This window comes from Trichechus manatus, unplaced genomic scaffold (genome assembly GCF_000243295.1).
Source record: "Trichechus manatus latirostris isolate Lorelei unplaced genomic scaffold, TriManLat1.0 scaffold00004, whole genome shotgun sequence".
Taxonomy (NCBI): Eukaryota; Metazoa; Chordata; class Mammalia; order Sirenia; family Trichechidae; genus Trichechus; species Trichechus manatus.
Window position 1 is genome coordinate 29884858 of NW_004443940.1, and position 19648 is coordinate 29904505.

At 44.2% G+C, this 19648-nt stretch overlaps 1 protein-coding gene across 2 annotated transcripts in view; it reads right to left on the minus strand.

Moving 5' to 3' along the window:
• The window catches only part of IL1R2 (interleukin 1 receptor type 2), a 43275-nt gene extending 24262 nt beyond the window's left edge, over window positions 1-19013 (minus strand). The window contains exons 1-2 of one of the 2 annotated variants that reach the window (XM_023733913.1): window positions 18771-19013; window positions 37-164 (exon numbers count right to left, since the gene is read on the minus strand). In XM_023733913.1, coding sequence (XP_023589681.1) covers window positions 37-164; window positions 18771-18784 — 142 coding nt within the window. In that variant the 5' untranslated portion in view covers window positions 18785-19013. Of the gene's footprint in view, window positions 1-36; window positions 165-9316; window positions 10107-18770 lie in introns of those variants that run through there. The other variant, XM_012555768.2, reaches the window with a different exon arrangement.
• Window positions 19014-19648: the final 635 nt, after the last annotated feature.

Consider the following 19648-nt stretch of genomic DNA (forward strand, 5'->3'; position numbering starts at 1 on the left):
ACAAGCCATCTACCACCTGACAGCTTGACTTCTTACCTGTGTGCTGCTCAGGCTGAACGGTGAAGGCAGAAGCGCCCATGATCACCATGCACAAGATGAACATTGTTCCAGACAACTTCTGGAGGACACAGAAGGTGGAAAGTTGAGGTCCAGCACCCAGTAGCCTAGAGGAAAAGACAGAGGGGTCACCAAGAACCAAAGGCTCCCAAAGAGAGAACCCTTGAAGGCCGTCCCAGGGTCAGGGTATGAAGACTTCACCCAATGATAGAAACCTTCTTGCCTGTTTTTTTTGTTTTTGTTGTTGTTTTTTTTTACAAGAAAACTCAAATTTTTCAGGTTTGCTCACCTATGATATATTCACTAACGAGCCAATAGTCAAATCCCTGGAGCTCTTAGACTCTTGGTAAAGGGGTTTCATCTACATTTTTCTCCAGAAGTGGCCTTGGCACTCCTGCTCCCTCTGCTGGGACACTCTTTCCTCAGGTGAGGCCACTGCTCATTCCCTCTCCTCCCTCAGTCTTTGCTGAAATATCACCCACCTGGTGAGGGCTTCCCTGCACCGCCCGTCCACCCTAGAACTCATATTATCCTTTATTGCTCTACTATTCTCTATGGCATTCATCATCAACCACGTCTCCTCTCTCTACAACATAAGCTCCACGTGCGTGAGAATCCTAGTCTGTTTTGTTCACAGTTATGTCCCCAACTCCAACTCGGTGAATGAGCAAATGAGTGAATGAATGACCAGAAATCAAAACATCCTCATATTTTACTCATCAGATACCCTTTCCTCTAATCTCTATGGATTAAATCTTATTTTACATACAATTCTGACATACCCTGAGGGATTCTATATACTGCTAACTCTCAGGTTTAAAGCACCCCGGGGACAAAAGCAAAATAAGGTTCAAAAATGAATCATGTATACAAGGTCATGAAGCGTTCCTCCCTGCAAACCTCCCCAAGACTGGAGTAGATGCCTTCTGTGTCTCTCTACAGTCTTTCTCAGACTAAATCACAGTTGCCTGTTGATCAGCTAACCATTGCCACAACAATGCTGCCTAACAAACTGTCCCAAAACTGAGAAGCATAAAACAACAGTCATTTCTTTTGTTCCCAAATCTCCAGGTCAGATGGAGGCTGGCTAATCTAGACTAGGCTTGGGATAGACCTGGTTTCAAGCTTCAGGTGGTGTCCAAGTCAGCTCCTCCTGTCTCTCATCCTCCTTGGACCAGTGAGCTTCCAGAAAGATGATCTTCTCATGTAATGGTAGAAGCACAAATGGTATGAGCAAAAACACATAAGCCTTGCTCAGAACTCTTGTTTACCCACATTCCATTCGACAAAACATGTCAGGTGGCCAAACCTACCATCAATGGGGCAGAAAAACACACCTCACCTCTGGTGGGAAGTAGTGCAAAGTGACACCAAAAAAAAAACCAAACTCATTGCCATTGAGTCTATTCTGACTCTTAGCGACCTTATAGGACACAGTAGAACTGCCCCATAGGGTTTCCAAGGAGCAGCTGGTGGATTAGAACTGCCTACTTTTTGGTTAGCAGCTGAGCTCTTAGCCACTGTGCCACCAGGGCTCCAAAGTGACACCAGGAGGGGTGAAAAAGTGGGAACTGTCATGCAATCCTGTTTCTTGTGTGGCTCCCCTATCGTTGGTGAGAGCCTTGAAGTCAGAGGTCCAGTCTTGTCCATGGTCCACATTGCTGACCTAGTGCCTGGTCCCAGAAAGTGCCGAGGAAATATTTATGACTGAAAGTCTTTCAGAGAGTTGCTGCTGGTGAGGGAATCCAACCACCATCCCCACTTTTCTTGAAGGAGGTTGAGTTGTCCTCAGCTCCTGGAACAGACATCATTCTGAATGGTTTGCAGGAATCCTGGGTAGTTCTTACTGGCCAGAGCAAGGCTGGCAAACTGAGGAACTGCACTCTGGAAAGCATCTCCTGTCAATCAGGAACCATCAGAACCTGTAGGGTCAGAGTTTTGGTCTGAGCTCCCCCTTCTGGTGACAAGGAGTCATGGGCGAGGAAGTGAAGAACCTGAGATTTTCCTCTTAGCTGGGTGAGATTTTCCCCTAAACTCCTCCTACTTCTGCACGGTCTTTACCCTTCACACATTTCTGAAGTGCAAATATTCCTGTAACTTCACCTCTAACCTCACCCTCGGGTTTGTCAGGCCACATGGTTGGCACGCAGGTCACATAAACTATCAGATTGATTGGGCATGCGTTAGCTTATCATGTCCCCAGCTGTACTGGTCCCAACCAGATTTACTAGTTCTCTAGTAAGGATATGAAAGAAGTAGGAGTTAAACATACCATTTATAACCAATACCCCATAGCCGAATAAATAAATGAAGTCAAGGATGCTGATGTAGGACCTGGTACAAGGGTAATGGCTGCTGTGCTAAATACTGAACATTTGTTCTTTCTTTTCGTTCTCATGACATATTATGCTAATTTTACAGATGACAAAATAGAGAAGACCACAGGGGTTAAGTAGCCTGGCCAAGACCTTACAGCTGGTAAGCAGGAGTGGAAATTTAAACCAAGAACTAGTAATTCAAAACCCTTGCTCTTCTCAAGTATACTATCTACGGCTGCTAGTTTCCTCCCACAGTATCTATCCTCCCTGCTTCTCCAACAATACAACCCTTGGCTTTTAACTGAGCACATGACCACCCCAAATAATGACTACATTTCCCATCCTCCCTTGCATGTGACAACATTTTGACCAATGAAATGTAAGTGCAAGCGTGTGATCCTCCCTAGGTCTAAGAGAAGGCTTTTCCTTGTAGTCTTCCTTCCTGCTGATTCAGTGTGGATATCTTGGTTGGATTATAGCAGCCTTCATGGACCATCTTGCTACAAGTGGCGGGGCAACAAGAGAGAAGGAACCTGAGCCCTCGCTGGCTTTGTGAAACTGCCTCACCACCCTGGACTTCCTTCTTTTACACGTTTAGGTTTGTTATTCACAGCCAAAGCTAATCCCAATATATTGCCTTTCCAGAATTTATGAAGAGGACCTGAGATAGGAACGCTGCTGGTTCTGGCAGGTGCTGGGTTCTCACCAGCCCTCATCCTTTTTCTTAACTGGATTCAAATACTCTGTTTCTGTTGACTGACTCTAAAAAGGCACTTCAACTCACTGGAAGGATGAGCTGTGCGGCCTCCCCTCAGATGAAAACACCCCCCAAGGCCTGACGTTCTCTAGGTTCAGGCTGTGTGAAATATGTAACGACTGACATTAGCCTCGACTATGTGAAAGGTCTGTAAACCATGATGAAATTACTTGAATACCAGAAAGTCAGACTGTATCCACTCAGGTGCACTTGCTGCCTGAAGCGTCACAGAGCTACAAAGCTGGACGGAGTCTTAGAGAAATCCAGTCCAAACCTTCCTGTTACAGGCGAAAGTATATCTGAAGTTAAGCTTCTTCTAAAAATCACAGGGCTGATCAGGGTGAGAAGTGAGAGATCATCTCAGCAAGGACTCTGTTCCAGTGGGACAAAATCCTAAAAATGTTTTACTCGTCAAATAAACCCCTATTCCCTACCCTCTCACCTCCCCAACCAAAAGGAATTGTCCTGGTTTCCACTCTGTGGACTTTGATAAAATAACTACTTTATTGGGACCTTTCCAGGAAGTGGCTTCAGGCAATTAAACCACAAACACATAGTAGTGATAATTTTCAATAATCAAAACCTCAGAAAAAGGCTGGAACGAAAGTTGCCATGTTGTAGGAAATAGAAAGTCCTTGGCAGGCATAGGGGAAAAAGAATTAGTTTTACAGAGTTTTGTAGCAAAACACGATTCTCCTGCCTTACTTTCTGGAAATGCATTTTTAAAACACAGACAACTTAAAATTTCTGCTGAATTGACCTGCCTACTGGAAGAATGAAATGTCAGCAGCAGCTCGTTTCAAATATTTGAGTTAGAGGTGTTTGTTTTTGTTTTTTTGGGGGGTCATCGAACCAAGTTTTACCTGACTCACACAGTGGTTAAGCTCTCAGCTGCTAACTAAAAGGTCAACAGTTCGAACCCACCAGCCACTCGCAGGAGAAAGATGTGGCAATCTGCTTTCGTAAAGATTACAACCCTATGGGGTCGCTATGAGTTGGAATTGGCTTAATGGAAATGGGTTTGGATGTTCTGGTTTGAATATAAAAAAACAGAGAGACAGTATGAAAAGCCGGGCCAGACACAAGAAAATGGCGGCGGGGGGGTGGGGTGGGCGGGGTACGTGTGAAGATTTGAGGAAAGCAAGAAAGAATACAGTGAGGGAGAGAGGAACTGACCCGTGGCACCAGGCCAGACAGTGGCAGTGGGCACACAGCAGACCCGGGCAGCACTCACTAGGGCCTCAGATCACCGTTACCTGCCTTTGATCCTCAGGTGTCAGCCTCTTGCCCCAGGCTTCTGCTTATGGAAAATATATATAGACTAAATCCCTTGGTGGTGCAAATAGTTAATTCACTAGGGTACTAACTGAAGGGCTGGAGGATCTAGTCTACCCAGGGGCTCCTTGGAAGAAAGGTCTGGCAATCTACTTTTGAAAAATCAGCCATTGAAAACCCTACAGAGTAAGGTTCTACTCTGACAAACATGAAGTTGCCACGAGTTGGAGTCAACCCAGAAACTGGGTTTTCTCAGAGTGCACCGGCGTTTACTGCACCTTTCAATTTAATTTTGAAAACTGGAAAGAATAATGCAATGAACATCAGTATATCTCTCACCTAGATTCACCAACTAATGGTTCACCTTTTTTGGAATTTGTCTTATTCTAATTTTAATTCTCTCTCTCTCTCCTTCTCTCTTTTTCTCCACTGCTCTCCTCTCTTCTTCATTCTCTCTCTCTCTCTCCCCTTTCCAGAAATTCAAGCCAGATTCAGAAGAGGATGTGGAACAAGGGATATCATTGCCGATGTCAGATGGATCTTGGCTGAAAGCAGAGAATATCAGAAAGATGTTTACCTGTGTTTTGTTGGCTATGCAAAGGCGTTCGACTGTGTGGACGTAGCAAAGTATGGATAACATTGTGAAGGATGGGAATTCCAGAACACATAACTGTGCTCATGTGAGACCTATACATAGACCAAGAGGCAGTCGTTCGAACAGAACAAAGGGATACTGTGTGGTTTAAAGTCAGTAAAGGTCTGCATCAGGGTTGTATACTTTCACTATACTTATTCAACCTGTATGCTGAGCAAATAATCTCAGCAGCTAGACTATATGAAGAAGAAAGACCAAAGAAGAATTGATGGCTTTGAATAGTGGTGGTGGCAAAGAATATTGAATATACCATGGACTTCCAGAAGAACAAACGAATCTGTCCTGGAAGACGTACAGCCAGAATCCTCCTTAGAAGTGAGGATGGCAAGGCTTCATCTCATATACTTTGGACATGTTATGAGGAGGGACCAGTTCCTGGAGAAGGACGTCATGCTTGGTAAAATAGAGAGTCAGTGAAAAAAGAGGAAGACCCTCAATGAGATAGATTGACACAGGGCTACAACAATGGACTCAAACACAGCAATTATTGTGAGGATGGCACAGGACCGGGCAGTGTTTCGTTCTGTTGTACATAAGGTTGCAATGAGTTACAAATGACTTGACAACACTAACAACGACAACAATAACTACATCTATATATGTATATATAAAACCAAACCAAACCCATTGCCATCGAGTAGATTCCACCTCATAGCGACCCTATAGGAGAGACTACAGCTGCTCTATCGGGTTTCCAAGGAGTGGCTGGTGGATTCAAACAGCTGACCTTTGAGTGTACAGCCAAACTCTTGAACCACTACGCTACCAGGGCTCCATATATATATATACGACTAGACAGCACCTAATAATAAACAACATACTTAATTTACCCAAAAGATCGATTTTTCTTTATGTCTGCACTCACTTCATTCCAAGGAGTTTTTAAGCAACTGTCCAATCTCTCTGAGTCAAGTGGCACACGCCTCCAGAAAATAAAAACAAGCTGGCAGGTTTTGAATATTAACAAAGTCAAATAGCTATCATGCCATACACATATAATTTACTCATCCTCGGTTTGGAAAATAAATTCCTAAAAGTCCAAGCATATTGCTTCATGTGCATGGTATAAAACTCTTCTCAAACCCATGGGAAAATAAACATTTATATCAAAATTAGTATTGGAAATTTTTTTTAAAGTCAAAGCTGAACTAATATAAAAAGTATTTTTGAACTAAGCCTCTGGAAGCACAGAATTTTAAGAGTTTAGGGGGTAGAGAAGATCGTCAAGGTGCAGATATATGACCATGTCTGAGGCAGCTTTTGTGGAAAATATTCTGGCTCAAAGCAGAAGCACTGATGGTTGTCCACAGATTATATTTGTTCTACAGAAAAGAGAAAAACTAATTTTATTTTTTTCCAGAATTAAGAGAATTCAGTCTCCAAGCAGCATAGTGGAATTGCTTCTGATCTGCTTGGCCACGTTGGAATTACAGCCCCGTGGTGTCCTTTACAAGGTTCCTGAGTAGTGCAAGTGCTTTGTGCTCTACTACTAACCTAAAGATTGGTGACGCAAACCCACCCAGCAATACCATGGAAGAAAGGCCTTGCAATCTGTTTCCATAAAGATTACAGCCAAGAAAACCCTATGGACCTCAGTTGTACTCTGTAACACATGGGACTGCCATGACTTGGAATTGACTCTATGACAATTTTTTTTTTTTTTTTTTTTTTTGATGTTCTTTATACCAGTTCCTCACTCCCTGGTGGGGCCAGGAAAATGGATCTGTTTACTGGAAGGCCATGGCTCTGGGCCACGTTGGGTTGAATCTCAGAGGGGCAAACCTAAAGAGACTAAAATGTGGCTCCACCAAGGGCTACACACTCTCTTTATATATCACTTTTTGCCAACAAAAAACCCTTTTCACTAAATCCACTCTTTCCCCATCAAATATTTGAACTTGATCATCTTCTGTCCCAAGAATCACTGACTAAGAGACACTTCAATAAAGCAATTCATCTTCCCATTCATTCAAATATTCTATTCACAATTTCCACTCCCAGTAAGGCTGAGTCATTGCGAGCCCCCAGGAGGCTGGGTCATCAGCTGAGAGAGGTTTCCTTCCCCTTCCGCCTATGTCAGGCAACAAGTTCTCCCACAGGCTGACACCTTACGAGACTATTCCCTTAGCCCCAGAATAGTCAACATCCTCCTGCAAAGTGACTGATGAGGAAACTATCTGTGAGGCCCCGTGCACTTACAGTGTGAATCAACCAGGCTTCAAACACTCCCATCGTGACACTTGTGTAAGACGGGTTCCCTGGTCTGTACCACTCAGAGGACAAAGCTCGTGAGGCTGGTAGACTACATCATCCCCATTATAAACATGAAGCAATAGAGACAGACTCAGATACGTTAAGTAACTTGCCCAAGGCCACAGAGCTAATGAGATGATAACGTAGGATATAAACACAAGCCTACACGATCCTCAGTCTTGGTACTCTTTCTTTGCTCTGTAGAAACATCAAAACCTGGAGCTAGATCAACCATGTATACGAGACTAAATGGGCACACCAGCCCAGGGGCAAGGATGAGAAGACAGGAGAGGAGAGGAAAGCTGGATGAGTGGAAATGGGGAACCCAAGTTCGAGAAGGGGAGAGTGTTGACACATCGTAGGGTTGGCAACCAATGTCACAAAATAATATGGGTATTAATTGTTTAATAAGAAACTAATTCTCTCTGTAAATCTTCATCTAAAGCACAATTTAAAAAAAAAAAGTGGAGCTAAAGGGGGTTTCAGAAGGCATTAAGTTCAGATGCCTACTCAAACAGTACACCCCAAATCCGGAATTCCCCATAGACGACCAAGCTCAGCACTTCGCTTGATGGATGCCTCCAGTCTTGGAAAAGTCCCAAGATCAAAAATTTCTCTGTCATTCGAGCCCACTTTTGCCTCCCTCTAACCTCCACCCATTGGTCAGATTCTACCCTCTGGGGCAGCTCAGAAGAAGAATGTCAGGACCTTCCAAAAGGTTTGTGAGCTAGGGAAGTATGTACAGAGGAGAAGAGAGGAAAGCATATGGACTTGAGAGTCTGACAGACTGAATGTGAATCCTGCCTTTCTTCCTTGCCGGCTGGATGGTTGTGGCAGGTTACCCTACCTCTATGAGGCTCAATCTTCTCATCTGGAGCTAAAATGAATATCACCTGATTGGCATCAAAGTGGGATTAGATGATATACAATACGAAAAGGTTAGAACTGTGTTCGCAAAGAGAAAGCACTCAACAAGGGTGGCTCTTGTCAGCGTTTCACAGAAGCAGAACCAGAAACTCAGAGAGGTAAGTAACTTGCTCAAGATCACACAGTGGGCAGAACCTAAATAAGAAGTCAGATCTTCCACTCTCTTTGCATTCTGCCTGATTCTTGCTACAGGTCCATCCCACAGCCTGAAAACTTTTTAGTGGCTTAGTCAGTAACTTCGCTAACAACAGTTACTCTATGTGCAACTTTATATAATGGTATCAACAAACGCTTGCGCATAAATCCGTATTATGGAAATGTGTTTAAAATATAAATACACAATCATAAATGCACACATACATTCTAAGGTTGCCAATGCTTTCACTCAGATTGACATCTTGGTGGTAGAGTCTTTAAGCACATGGAACTGGAGATTGAAGTTGGGTTCGTCTTCACTCTACCATTAACTAGCTATGTGATCTTAGGCAAGCCATTTAATCAATCTGGTTACAGTTTCTTCATCTCTAAAATGCAAGGGTTAGGCTGGTGAGAGCAACCATGTCCCTCCCAAGTGTAAAACCCTAGGATTCTAAGTCAATCTGGATTTGAGCTTAGGCTTCGGTCCTGGATACTGTTTCAAATTGTAAAGCATCAAGTCAGGGGACTTCATCAGACAACCACTGAACTGGGTCAACTCACTTGCTTAAGGTCCCATAGCCAGCAAATGGCAGAGCCAAAACTCAGGACTTCTGAATTCTCCTGGGTATTGGAGTTCTAGCTCTACCGGGACATTCACTGGGTAGTGTGAATTAGTAACTGGATGGTCTGTGCTGGCATGGGACAGGGGTTGGTTGTGAGCAGACGCACACGTTTTAAACCAAGTGATGCTTTCATTCTCCAAATTTCTCTTCTAATATGAGTATAGCAAGTACTTCAAATATCTGAATAATCAGTCATCCAGAAAACTTGTCCATCTAAAACATAACTCAGACAGAAGAAACAAGGGCAAAAAGATCTGAAGAGCTGAAAAATAGCCATAGGATCCCGGCACAAAAGCGTATATTTTTTACTCACAGAAGAAGATCTCAAGCCCTCGTTTAGAACCGTTTTTCTCTTTATCAGTAGGAGCGTGGCTATTTGTTTCTCAGAGTGGCAGGCTGTATTTTCCAAAGATAGCCATGACAATATCCTCCATCCCACATGGTCTTTTACAATATGACTATACCACTTTGCCATCAAGAGGTGGAGTCCAATTCACCTCCCTTGCATCTGGGCTGGCCTTGTGACTCTCATGTAACCAATAGAATGCAGCAGGAGTGATGTTGTGTGACTTCTGGGGCCAAGTCAGAAAAAGTCATGCAGCTTCCACCTGATTTTCTTGGGATACTTGCTCTGTGGAAAGTCAGCCAGCATGTAAACAGTCCAACTATGCTGAGACCACCTTGCTAAGGAGGCCATGTGTAAGGGCTGTTGTTAACAGTCCCAGCTATGCCTAGCCTTCCAGGAATCCCCTCAATGGTGCCAGTCACATGAATGCCACCATCTTAGACTCTCCAGATCAGTCCATTCACCAGCTAAGTACCACTGTCAGAACTATATCAAACCACATGAAGTAGAAGAATCACCTAGCTGAGCCCTTCTCAAATTCCTGACCTACGAAATTTGTGAGTTATAATAAAATGGTTGTTATTTTAAGTCACTAAGTTTTGGGGAAGCTTGCTACATAGCAATAGACAACCAGAATCCTCAATCTAAAGTGGGTTAGAGATAACAAATTAGAAAGGAGAGGACTCTGGAAGAAAATATACAGAAAGACGTGTCAACTGATTGCCCAGTGTCTCAGTTATCTAGTGCTGCTATAACAGAAATACCACAAGTGGGTGGCTTTAACAAACAGAAGTTTATTTTCTCATAGTTTAGGAGGCTAGAAGTCTGAATTCAGAGTGCCAGCTCTAGGAGAAGGCTTTCTCTCTCTGTCGGCTTGGAGGAAGGTCCTTGCCTCTTTGAGCTTCTGCTCCTGGGCGATCTTCATGTGGCTTTGCATCTCTCTTCCCACATCTCTGCTTCTCTCGCTTGCTTGTTTAATCTCTTTTTATATATTACAACACATATTTTGGGGGAACACAATTCAATTCATAACAAGCAATAACAAAGGAAGAGACAGCAAAACCACTAAAACAGACATGAGAACCAAAGCGTACAGCCATCTGGGCCTTTAAGACCACACATAAATGGTCCTCTCCACCTCACTGTGCTCTATTGAGGATATGTTGATGTTAAAGCACAAAATAGTAGATGTTCCTAGTGATTACCCTGAGTCATAAAGAAAAGTTTAAATTTTGTTCAGAATCCTCTTTTTCTAGCATAGGACAATGCACAGTATATGCAATGAGGATAATATTTTCATTGTCTCCCAGTGTGTTTCCCTTCTTGTAATGTGATGCTTCTGCCACTATAGCCCCAGGAAAGGGGAAGAACAAAGGCCTCTTCAGAAAGGAGAGAAGTGGAAAAGGCATAGAGGAAGTTCCTTCTTGGTTGGAAGAGGAAGTAGAAGAAAAAGGCCCTTTGGGTTCCTGGGTGAAAGGAGGGAAGTTGAAAGAGGAAGCAGGTAGACACTCCTCCCCCTTATTCTGGGTTCAAAACTTTTGCTCTGCTTCCAAATTGGGTTTCTAGAGGGGTCCCACCTTGCAAAGAGTGCTTACCAAAATGGGGAAGCTACAAAAGAATGGAAAGAAAGGTGTGGCATGCTTAGGTAGAAGGGATGCTAGGGTTACTTCCCTGCTTGCCTCAGTTTTTTTTGTTTGGTTTTGTTTTTATTGTTGTAAAAATAGATATGACACAACGTTTGCCAATTCAATATTATTCAGGTGTACAGTTTAGTGATATCAATTACATCAATCACGTCCTTGCTTGTCTCAGTTCTTAACAGAGAGGGAAGGGATCCAATCAGTCCCCTATACTTCCAGTAGGGGGTAGGGGAAAGCTGAGATCTGGGCTGCCATGGGGCTGCCATGATGAAGGGCAAGGAGACCTAGAGCCCAGGCTAAAGGATGGTCAGTCAGCAAAGAGCAGTGTGGCCAACTATGGAAACACTTCCTTACTGGTGGGTAAGCCCCTGAACACTGCACTCAGCTACCTCAGGTGTCTCAGTGCTCCCCTAAAATCCCCCAGACTTCCCGATGGTCCAGCAACAAGTGCTGCAGCATGTGCTCTGATTGGTTGGTGCTTGTGCCCTACTTGTTGTTAAATATTTTGAATATCACATCCACAGTTAGACAGTCTAAGCTGGGGAGAAACAAGGCCATGGCCAAGACTCAGAAGACCTGTGAAGCCTGAGAGGTACAGTTGGGCCAAGTCAGTAATAGCTCTGACTCTGACTCAGCTGAAGGACCAGACCATGGATTTTCCCAACCACAAACCTCAGTAGTAGATTCAGCAGAACACCCAGTGACCAGACAGGTCCAAGATACCTCCATGGGAGCCATTGAAGACCCCCAGGTCAGCAAGTGTTAATTAGTTACTCTCCCCACAATTCCCTGCAATGCTTCATCTTCCTGTTAGTCTCAGATTCCTTCCTGGCTCAAAGAAGGGGCTTTGTGAGAAACTCTGAAAGACTGAGCATCTACCCAGGAGAGCTTGAATAAATCTAGGAGAGGAGGATTTAACCCCACCAAGATGGAGATAATGTGTATTGGCAGTTTAATTCACCTTTCCTAGTGAGATGGGACCTCGGGAGACAAATGAGATTCTTATTAGAAAAGTTATTAAAAATACTTTTTTTTTGGCATAGGTTTGTAGTGAATATAAATTTTCACCATGTACATAAAGTTTAGAAATATTTCCTTCCAAATTTAAAAACAGATGGGATTTTCTTTTTATGCTTTGAAAGATCATCTTCTGCTCTCTGGAAGATGTGCCCACCTAGAATGAGTCCTTCTCTGGGGTCACAAAGGACAGCAGCTTTACTGAGTCCTGTGTCCAGAGTATCCATGAGAGCGGATAAAAGTCGACCTGAAAAAATGAGTGAAACTCATTCTAACCCAAGACATTGTTATCTATACTAACATATTGAGAAATCCCTCATCACAAGAAAGCCCAGCTTTCAGCCTGAAAACAACCCAGGCTTACCGGGTTTGCCATAGATCCAGAAAGTCCCCCAAGAAACCCTTTGCTCTACGCTGGGACTGTGGGCAAGTGTTCCATTTGCACACTCACCCCCTCTGGCTTCTCTTGGCTTGCAGATGCTAGACCAGTTTATTCCCTGTGGTGAGAACAGCTCCGTGAACTTGGCCATCTAAAATCCTACTTCCTTTCCCCACCACTCCAACTGATATGACCACAATGTGGTAGATATACCAATATCTGGTTCTTTTGTACTTTGGAGTACACACAGGATTTCACATCTCTGCACCCTTAAAGTTAGGAATGACCATGGTGACAAGGTACAGCCAATGAAAAGTGAGCAGAAAGAACATATGTCACTTCCAGGCCAAAGAGTTTAATTGCTGGTGCTCTACTCTCTAGCCCTCTCTTCTCCTGCCATGGTGACCCCAGAACCCTTGTTGGTATACAGCAGCATCATAGGATGGTCAAGACACATCTACTGCTCCATTCACTTGTTCCTGCTGCAACAGTTTCTCCTTTGGTTAAATAAGAATAATTCCTCGAACCCTCAGACTCATAGCAAAACAATGAGAATCCAGTAGATGATACTTGTAAATTCTGTTTTGAAACTGGCCTGGTTTCTTGAGTGACTATGATGAGTCATCCCAGTCTGACCAAGCTGAGCAATGGTGATTATGTAGCATGGGTGAGAAATGAACTTATGTTGTGTTAAGTTACGAGATTTTTTTTTAAGTTATTTCTATAGTATAACTAGGACTGGTACACACAGCAATGGAGAAGGATTAGGACATCGTATTAGCTTTCTATTGCTGTGTAACAAATGACCACAAACTTAGAGACTTGAAACAATACCCATTCATTAGCTCACAGATCTGTAGATCGGATGTTTGGGCCCTGCTCAGGGTCTTGCAAGATCTGGGTTGGGATACATTCCTTCCTGGAACTCAGAGTCCTGCTTTCTTGCTGGCTGTCATCCAGAGGCTGGTCTCGGCTCCTAAAGGCTACTCGCTGTCTGCTGCCACATGGGCTTCTCCACAACATAGCAGTTTGTTCCTTCAAGTCCAACAAGACAGCATCTGATGCTGCTTTGAATCTCTCTAGTGTGTTGACTCTGAGCCTCTTTTAAAGGTCTTGTTGCTAGGTGCCGTTGAATCCATACAACAGAATGAAACACTGCCCAGTGTGGCACTATCCTCACAATCTTTGCTATGCTTGAGTCCATCATTGTGGCCACTGTGTCAATCCATCTTGTTGAGGGTCTTCCTCTTTCTCGCTGACCCTCTACTTTACCAAGCATGATGTCCTTCTCCAGGGAGTGGTCCCTGCTAATAACATGTCCAAAGTGCGTGAGATAAAGTCCCCCCATGCTCGCTTCCAAGCAGTACTCTGATTATACTTCTTCCAAAACAGATTTGTTCATTCTTCTGGCAGTCCATGGTATACTCAATATTCTTCACCAACACTTTTGAAGTGCTTACCTGAATATGTTAGACCTAGCCAGAATAATCTTCCTTTTTATTAACTTGAAGTCAACTGATTGGGGACCTCAATTGCATCTGCCAAATTCCTTCATCTTTGCCAGATGAGGTTACCTAATCATGGGAATGATACCCCAACATATTCACAGGTGCTCAGCACTCAAGAGGAGGGGATTATACAAGGACATGGGTCAGTGGGGGTCATCTTAAAATTCTGCCTACTTTAGACATTTTTTAAAAATTCTGATGAATATTAGCTCCAAAAACTTTAGGATCAACCCAAAGCTTTACATTAATTTCTTCTGTGGTCCAAAATGTGATGACCTCTTCTAGAGTTTTTCTAAAGCCTTGCTACTGTAAGTGTGGTCCAAGAACCAGCAGCATGAATATCTCTTGTGATAAATGCAGAATCTCAGACCCCACCTCAGACATGCTGAATCAGAATCTGAATATAAACAAGATGCCCAGGTGAGTTTGAGAAGCATTGAGCTTTAGAACTGGCTCATCCTTAAGCAAAGGAACCCTGGTGACACAGTGGTTAAGAGCTATGGCTGCTATCCAAAAGGCCAGCAGTATGAATCCACCACCTGCTCCTCGGAAACCCTATAGGGCAGCTCTACTCTGTCCTGTAGGTCACTATGAGTCAGAATAGACTCAACAGCAATGCATTTTTATCCTTCAGCAAAGTAGGAAGATGTCTACATGGTGTGAGATCAGAGTTATTAAATCATTGGGCCCTGATCACCCCAGCCCTCTTGGACTAGAGTCTGAAATTTATAATCTTATAACAATGGTGTTGATGATAATGATGATTGCTAACATTGACTGAACACCCGTCATGTGCCAGGCACTGTGAAAAGTCTTGACACCCATTATTTCTTTTAATTTTCCCAGCATTTTATGAATTACATACTATTATTTTCATTTTATAGATGAAGAAATCAAGGTGTACAGAAGTTAAATAACTTGGCCAAAACCAAAAGACAAACAAACTAGTTGCCATCAAGTTGATTCCAACTCTTGGTGACCCCATATATGTCAGAGTAGAGCGATGCTCCATAGGGCTTTCAACAGCTGTGATCGTTCAGAAGTAAACTGCCAGGACTTTCTTCCAAGGTGTCTCTGAGTGTGTTCGAACTGCCAACCTTTCAGTTAATAGCCAAGCACTTAACCTTTTGTGCCACCGAGGGACTCCAAATCACTTATCCAAGGTCAAACAAATAGAAGTGGTGGGGCCAGGATTTGACCTTCATCCCTGTCGTGGATTGAATTATGTCCCCAAAAAATGTGTGTCAGCTTGGCTAAGTCATGATTCCCAGTATTGTGTGGTTGTCCACCATTTTGTCATCTGATGTGTTGGTAAATCCTAAACTCTATGTTAATGAGGCAGGATTAGAGGCAGTTATGTTAATGAGGCAGGACTGAATCTACAGGATTAGGTTATATCTTGAGTCAATCTCTTTTGAGATATAAAAGATAGAAGTGAGCAGAGAGACGGGGGACCTCATACCACCAAGAAAGCAGAGTGCACACTTTGCACCTGGGGTCGCTGTGCTGAGAAACTCCTAGACCAGGGGAAGATTGATGACAAGGACCTTCCCCCAGAGCTGACAGAGAGAGAAAGCCTTCCACTAGAGCTGGTGCCTTGAATTCAGACTTCTAGCCTCCTAAACTGTGAGAGAATAAACTTCTGTTTGTTAAAGTCGCCCACTTGTGGTATTTCTGTTATAACAGCACTAGATAACCAGGATAGTCCCTTTAGCTTAGGGGTTCTAAGATCATATTGTCAAAAAAATTTTAAAGCTACTCTGGGATTCACAAACTGAAGGGGTCACAGACCAATCCAACTTGTGAATATGCTTTATTCAGCCAGGAGTGTTGGTGTTATTTCTAATGGAATGTCTTTTCAGAGAGAAAAGTTCATTCCATTGGCCACAGGCCCTACCACTCCCTACTAGACAGCCACAGGGATTTGACTTAACTGCACAGCCCCTGAATACACTCGAGTTTGCAACCTCCAATCACATCTACGTATTCTTAAGTTTCCTCTTGATATTTCCTGAAAACTTTCTGTGCCATGAATATTTTCCAAGGGTCCTTAAAAATGGCAGAGGACCACACTGCTCCTTAATCCAACTCTTCTATCTAATAGATGAAACTGATGTCCAGAAATATAAAGTGATATTTTTAAGGTCTCACAATAGGATAATATCCAGGTTTTAAGCTGGGCTCTTCTGACTTACAGTCTCGGGCCAGAATCATTTGCCTCCTTGTGTTTAGGAAATTATTTTTGCTTAATATACAACAGTGGTCTTTAACCAATGTATGCATCAGAATCACCTGAACGGAGTTTAATACAGATTCCCAAAATTCTTCCCCAGAGGACCGATTTAGCAGGTCTGAGGCAAGGTCTGAGAAGCTGTATGATTATTATTTATGCTACTAGTGAGTCAGATACCCAAACCCAGGTGAGGACCATTGGATAAATGACAGGTTTGGAGGATAGGTTTTGAAGGGAGAAATAAGAGGTCCCTGAGTAGTTTATAAAGGATGGGGCAGTGAGGAGGATAAGAAATGGAATAAAACCCAAAAAACCAAACCCATTGCCATTGAGTCAATTCCAACTCATAGCGACCCTGTAAGACAGACTAGAACTTTCCCGTAGGGTTTCCATGGAGTGGCTGGGGATTTGAACTGCCAACCTTTTGGTTAGCAGCCAAATGCTTAACCACTGTGCCGCCAGGCCTCCACGAAATGGGATAGGACAGTGGTTTTCAGCCATGGTAGCACATTGGGATCACATGGGAAGCTTAATAACTACCGATGCCTGGACCCCCACCCTAGAAGTCCTGCTATAATTGGTCCAGGGGGTCAGAGGGGATTGGGATTTTTCAGACTCCCCAGGTGATTCTAGTGCTCAGCCAGGGCTGAGAGCCATTGGAACAGGGGACTCTGAGATGCTAAAGGATCAACAACATTTCCGCCACTATTATTCTTATGCCACACTGGGTTTAAGCCTTTGGTGACCCAATTATTTTCTTCTTCGAGTTTTTTGTTGATACCACGTGTTTTCCTTAATGGAAGCGCGCTGAATCACTGAGTGTGTCTGCAGTTCTGGTAGGTAGTTGGGAGGCAGTGTGAATTCGTTGTTGTTGCCTCCTCCCTCAAGCCCACCCTAGTTGTTCCGCGGTACATATGAAGTACCACTAATCATACCTCAGAGCCCCACTGGGGTCTATTGGTACATATGTATAACAAATAAGTATTTTCCAAATTTCCATTTTTCCGACCAAAAGGCAGACACTTCATACAATACCCTGTAAAAACAATCATTTGCAGCACCAATGGAACACAGCTCTACTCGGACACACACGGGGTCGCCATGAGCCCGAATTGACTTGACAACTGATTTTAGTTGTCAAACAGTCCAGTTCTGGAGGTTGGGGTAGGGATGTGAGGAGACTGTCTGCTGGAAGGGCCTAGAAGGGGGCTCCCAGGTCAAGAAAGGACAAAATGGGACAAAGATTACTCTCCCAGCTACTCCCAGTCTGTAGCCTGAGCTTCCTTCTTGCATTTTATGATAACTACAGGGGCTAAAGACCAGAAAACACAAATACAATTAAAACGGACGTGATTTTAAACGCTATTAAAGGGCAGGCACTCTCTTCTGTCTGTGCGTGTGGGAATACCACACGGAGCTGGCGGAGGCTCACTACCTCTTGGGAAGACGGAGCTCTGAGGAAATGGGCCAGGGAAAATGTAAGCTTAGTGGGAGGTCGTGGCGCATGGAACGGAGCTGGGATGGATTGTGGAGAGAAAATCGGCAGCATCCACTCCGGACATTAGTGCTGAGCGGGGTTGAGGGATGAGGGCACTCACCTGCCCAGTTTACAGAAAGGAAACTTAGGGAGATGAAGAGTCTTGACCAAGAACACAACATATTAGAAGCAGAGCTCAGGATGAGGGGTGGACCCCGAGGCGGCTGGGACTCTAAGAGGAGGAAAAGCCTCCAAAAGGTAATGGGATTCAAGAGAGGGCATTTCAAGTAGTAACAGCAAACACGTATGTGGTGCCGGGCTTTATTCTAATTTATGTCCTCTTCTTACGACTCAGTGACCATCCGCAGCATCATCAAGATCACTATTTACAGATGAGGAAACTGAGGCACTGAGCGGCTAGAATTAAATTGCCTAACAGCACACAAGGAGCCCTGGCAGTGCAGTGGTAAGAGCTCAGCTACTAACCAAAATGTTGGCAGTTCGAATCCACCAGGAGCTCCTTGTAAACCCTATGGAGCAGTTCTACTCTGTCCTATGGGGTTGCTATGAGTTGGAATCGATTCAACGGCAATAGGCTTGGTTTTGGTTTTAAAAACACATAGCTAGTAAGAGGCAAAGCTGGAATTTGAACACAGGCCATTTGGCCTCAGGGGCCACACACTTCACCACACACTCCACAACCTCTCAGAGACAACCACAGGCACTGGGGTGGCGTCAGCACCAAGAGTCCAGGTAGTAGAAAAGTTACACTTATTAAAGAAAAATAAAGTATTGCAAACTAGAAAATTCCGTGAGACTTCCAAGAAAAAAATCCTCTGAATTCCATTTAGGTCTCCTGTGTGCAGTCTCTCAGGAGGTGGAAACCCGTCTGGAGCAATGGATTTCCTCTTGTTGGATTCCATGGCATTTTAGCCTGTCTCTTAGACTCCTAGAAGAACCTTAGAGACACTATGCTCCAGCCCCTTTGTTAGATGGAGAAACTGAGGCCCAGAGATTTTCAAGGATCACTTAAGCTGACACAGTGACAGTCACACAGGTAAAGAAGGTCACAAAGATGAAGAAGTTGAGGTTCCATCTAGACGTGGACCTCAGGTGTCTTGACCCCCACATCTCTCTCTCTCTTTCTCTCTCCCAGAAGCCACTTACCTGCAGCTCTGCATTCTTTCACCCTGTGGCTTCTTGCCTGGGGAAGGCTGCCAGGCCCGACTTTCACCTTCGGTGGAAGCTCAGCGATCAAGGTGGGGCTTTATATTCTTCTGGCACAGGGATTTCCTAATCAGTCTGTGTCACTCTTCTCCGACTGGGCTGGGGTGGACACACCTTTTTCCTCCTCACAGAGGAGCATCCCCCCTGGGGCTGCAGTGCTGGGGAGTGATCACCCAGATGGGGAAGTGGCGGAGGAAACTCTGCGTAAGTTTCCCTATTTTTTTGTGACTCGTTAAAAAACTATGCGTTTCCAGCTGAGAGGTGGTTTGAAAGTGATGTGTATTTTGCCCGACAATGGCACCGACACCGTTAAAGGGAAAAAGAGGACTTTTTCGTTGCTAAGTGAAGAAAGGGGGCGATTTTCCAATTCTTTATTCCAGTTTGTGGAATTTGTCGGACTGAATACCTGTTGTCTGGAAGTGGGACTTCTGCCTTAAGTCATGTCTGTGCAAAACCTCTGTCTCCTAATCTCCCTAACAAGCCCAAAGGTGCTGTTGACTTTCCCTTCTGTCCCCAACAAGCTGCCTCCGCGGACTTAGAGAAGGATGGAGCCCAGGCACCTGAGCCCGCTGGACCCCAACCTGGTCCTCGGCGACACCAGGCGGTCCAGGGCGACCTTCAGTTCAGCGATTGAAATCCTCTGCTGCCAGCACTGGACAAGACATTAACGGCCCCGTGGGCCTGCCTTCTCCTCGATATGAATGAGGAAGCCAAGCAGAGAGAGTAGGGGACTCGGCGGCCACTTCTCTTTAAAGGGTGTGAGGCCTGGACTCAAACCCTCCTGGTCCCCATATTCTGCGTGCTCCCCCTCGGTGTTC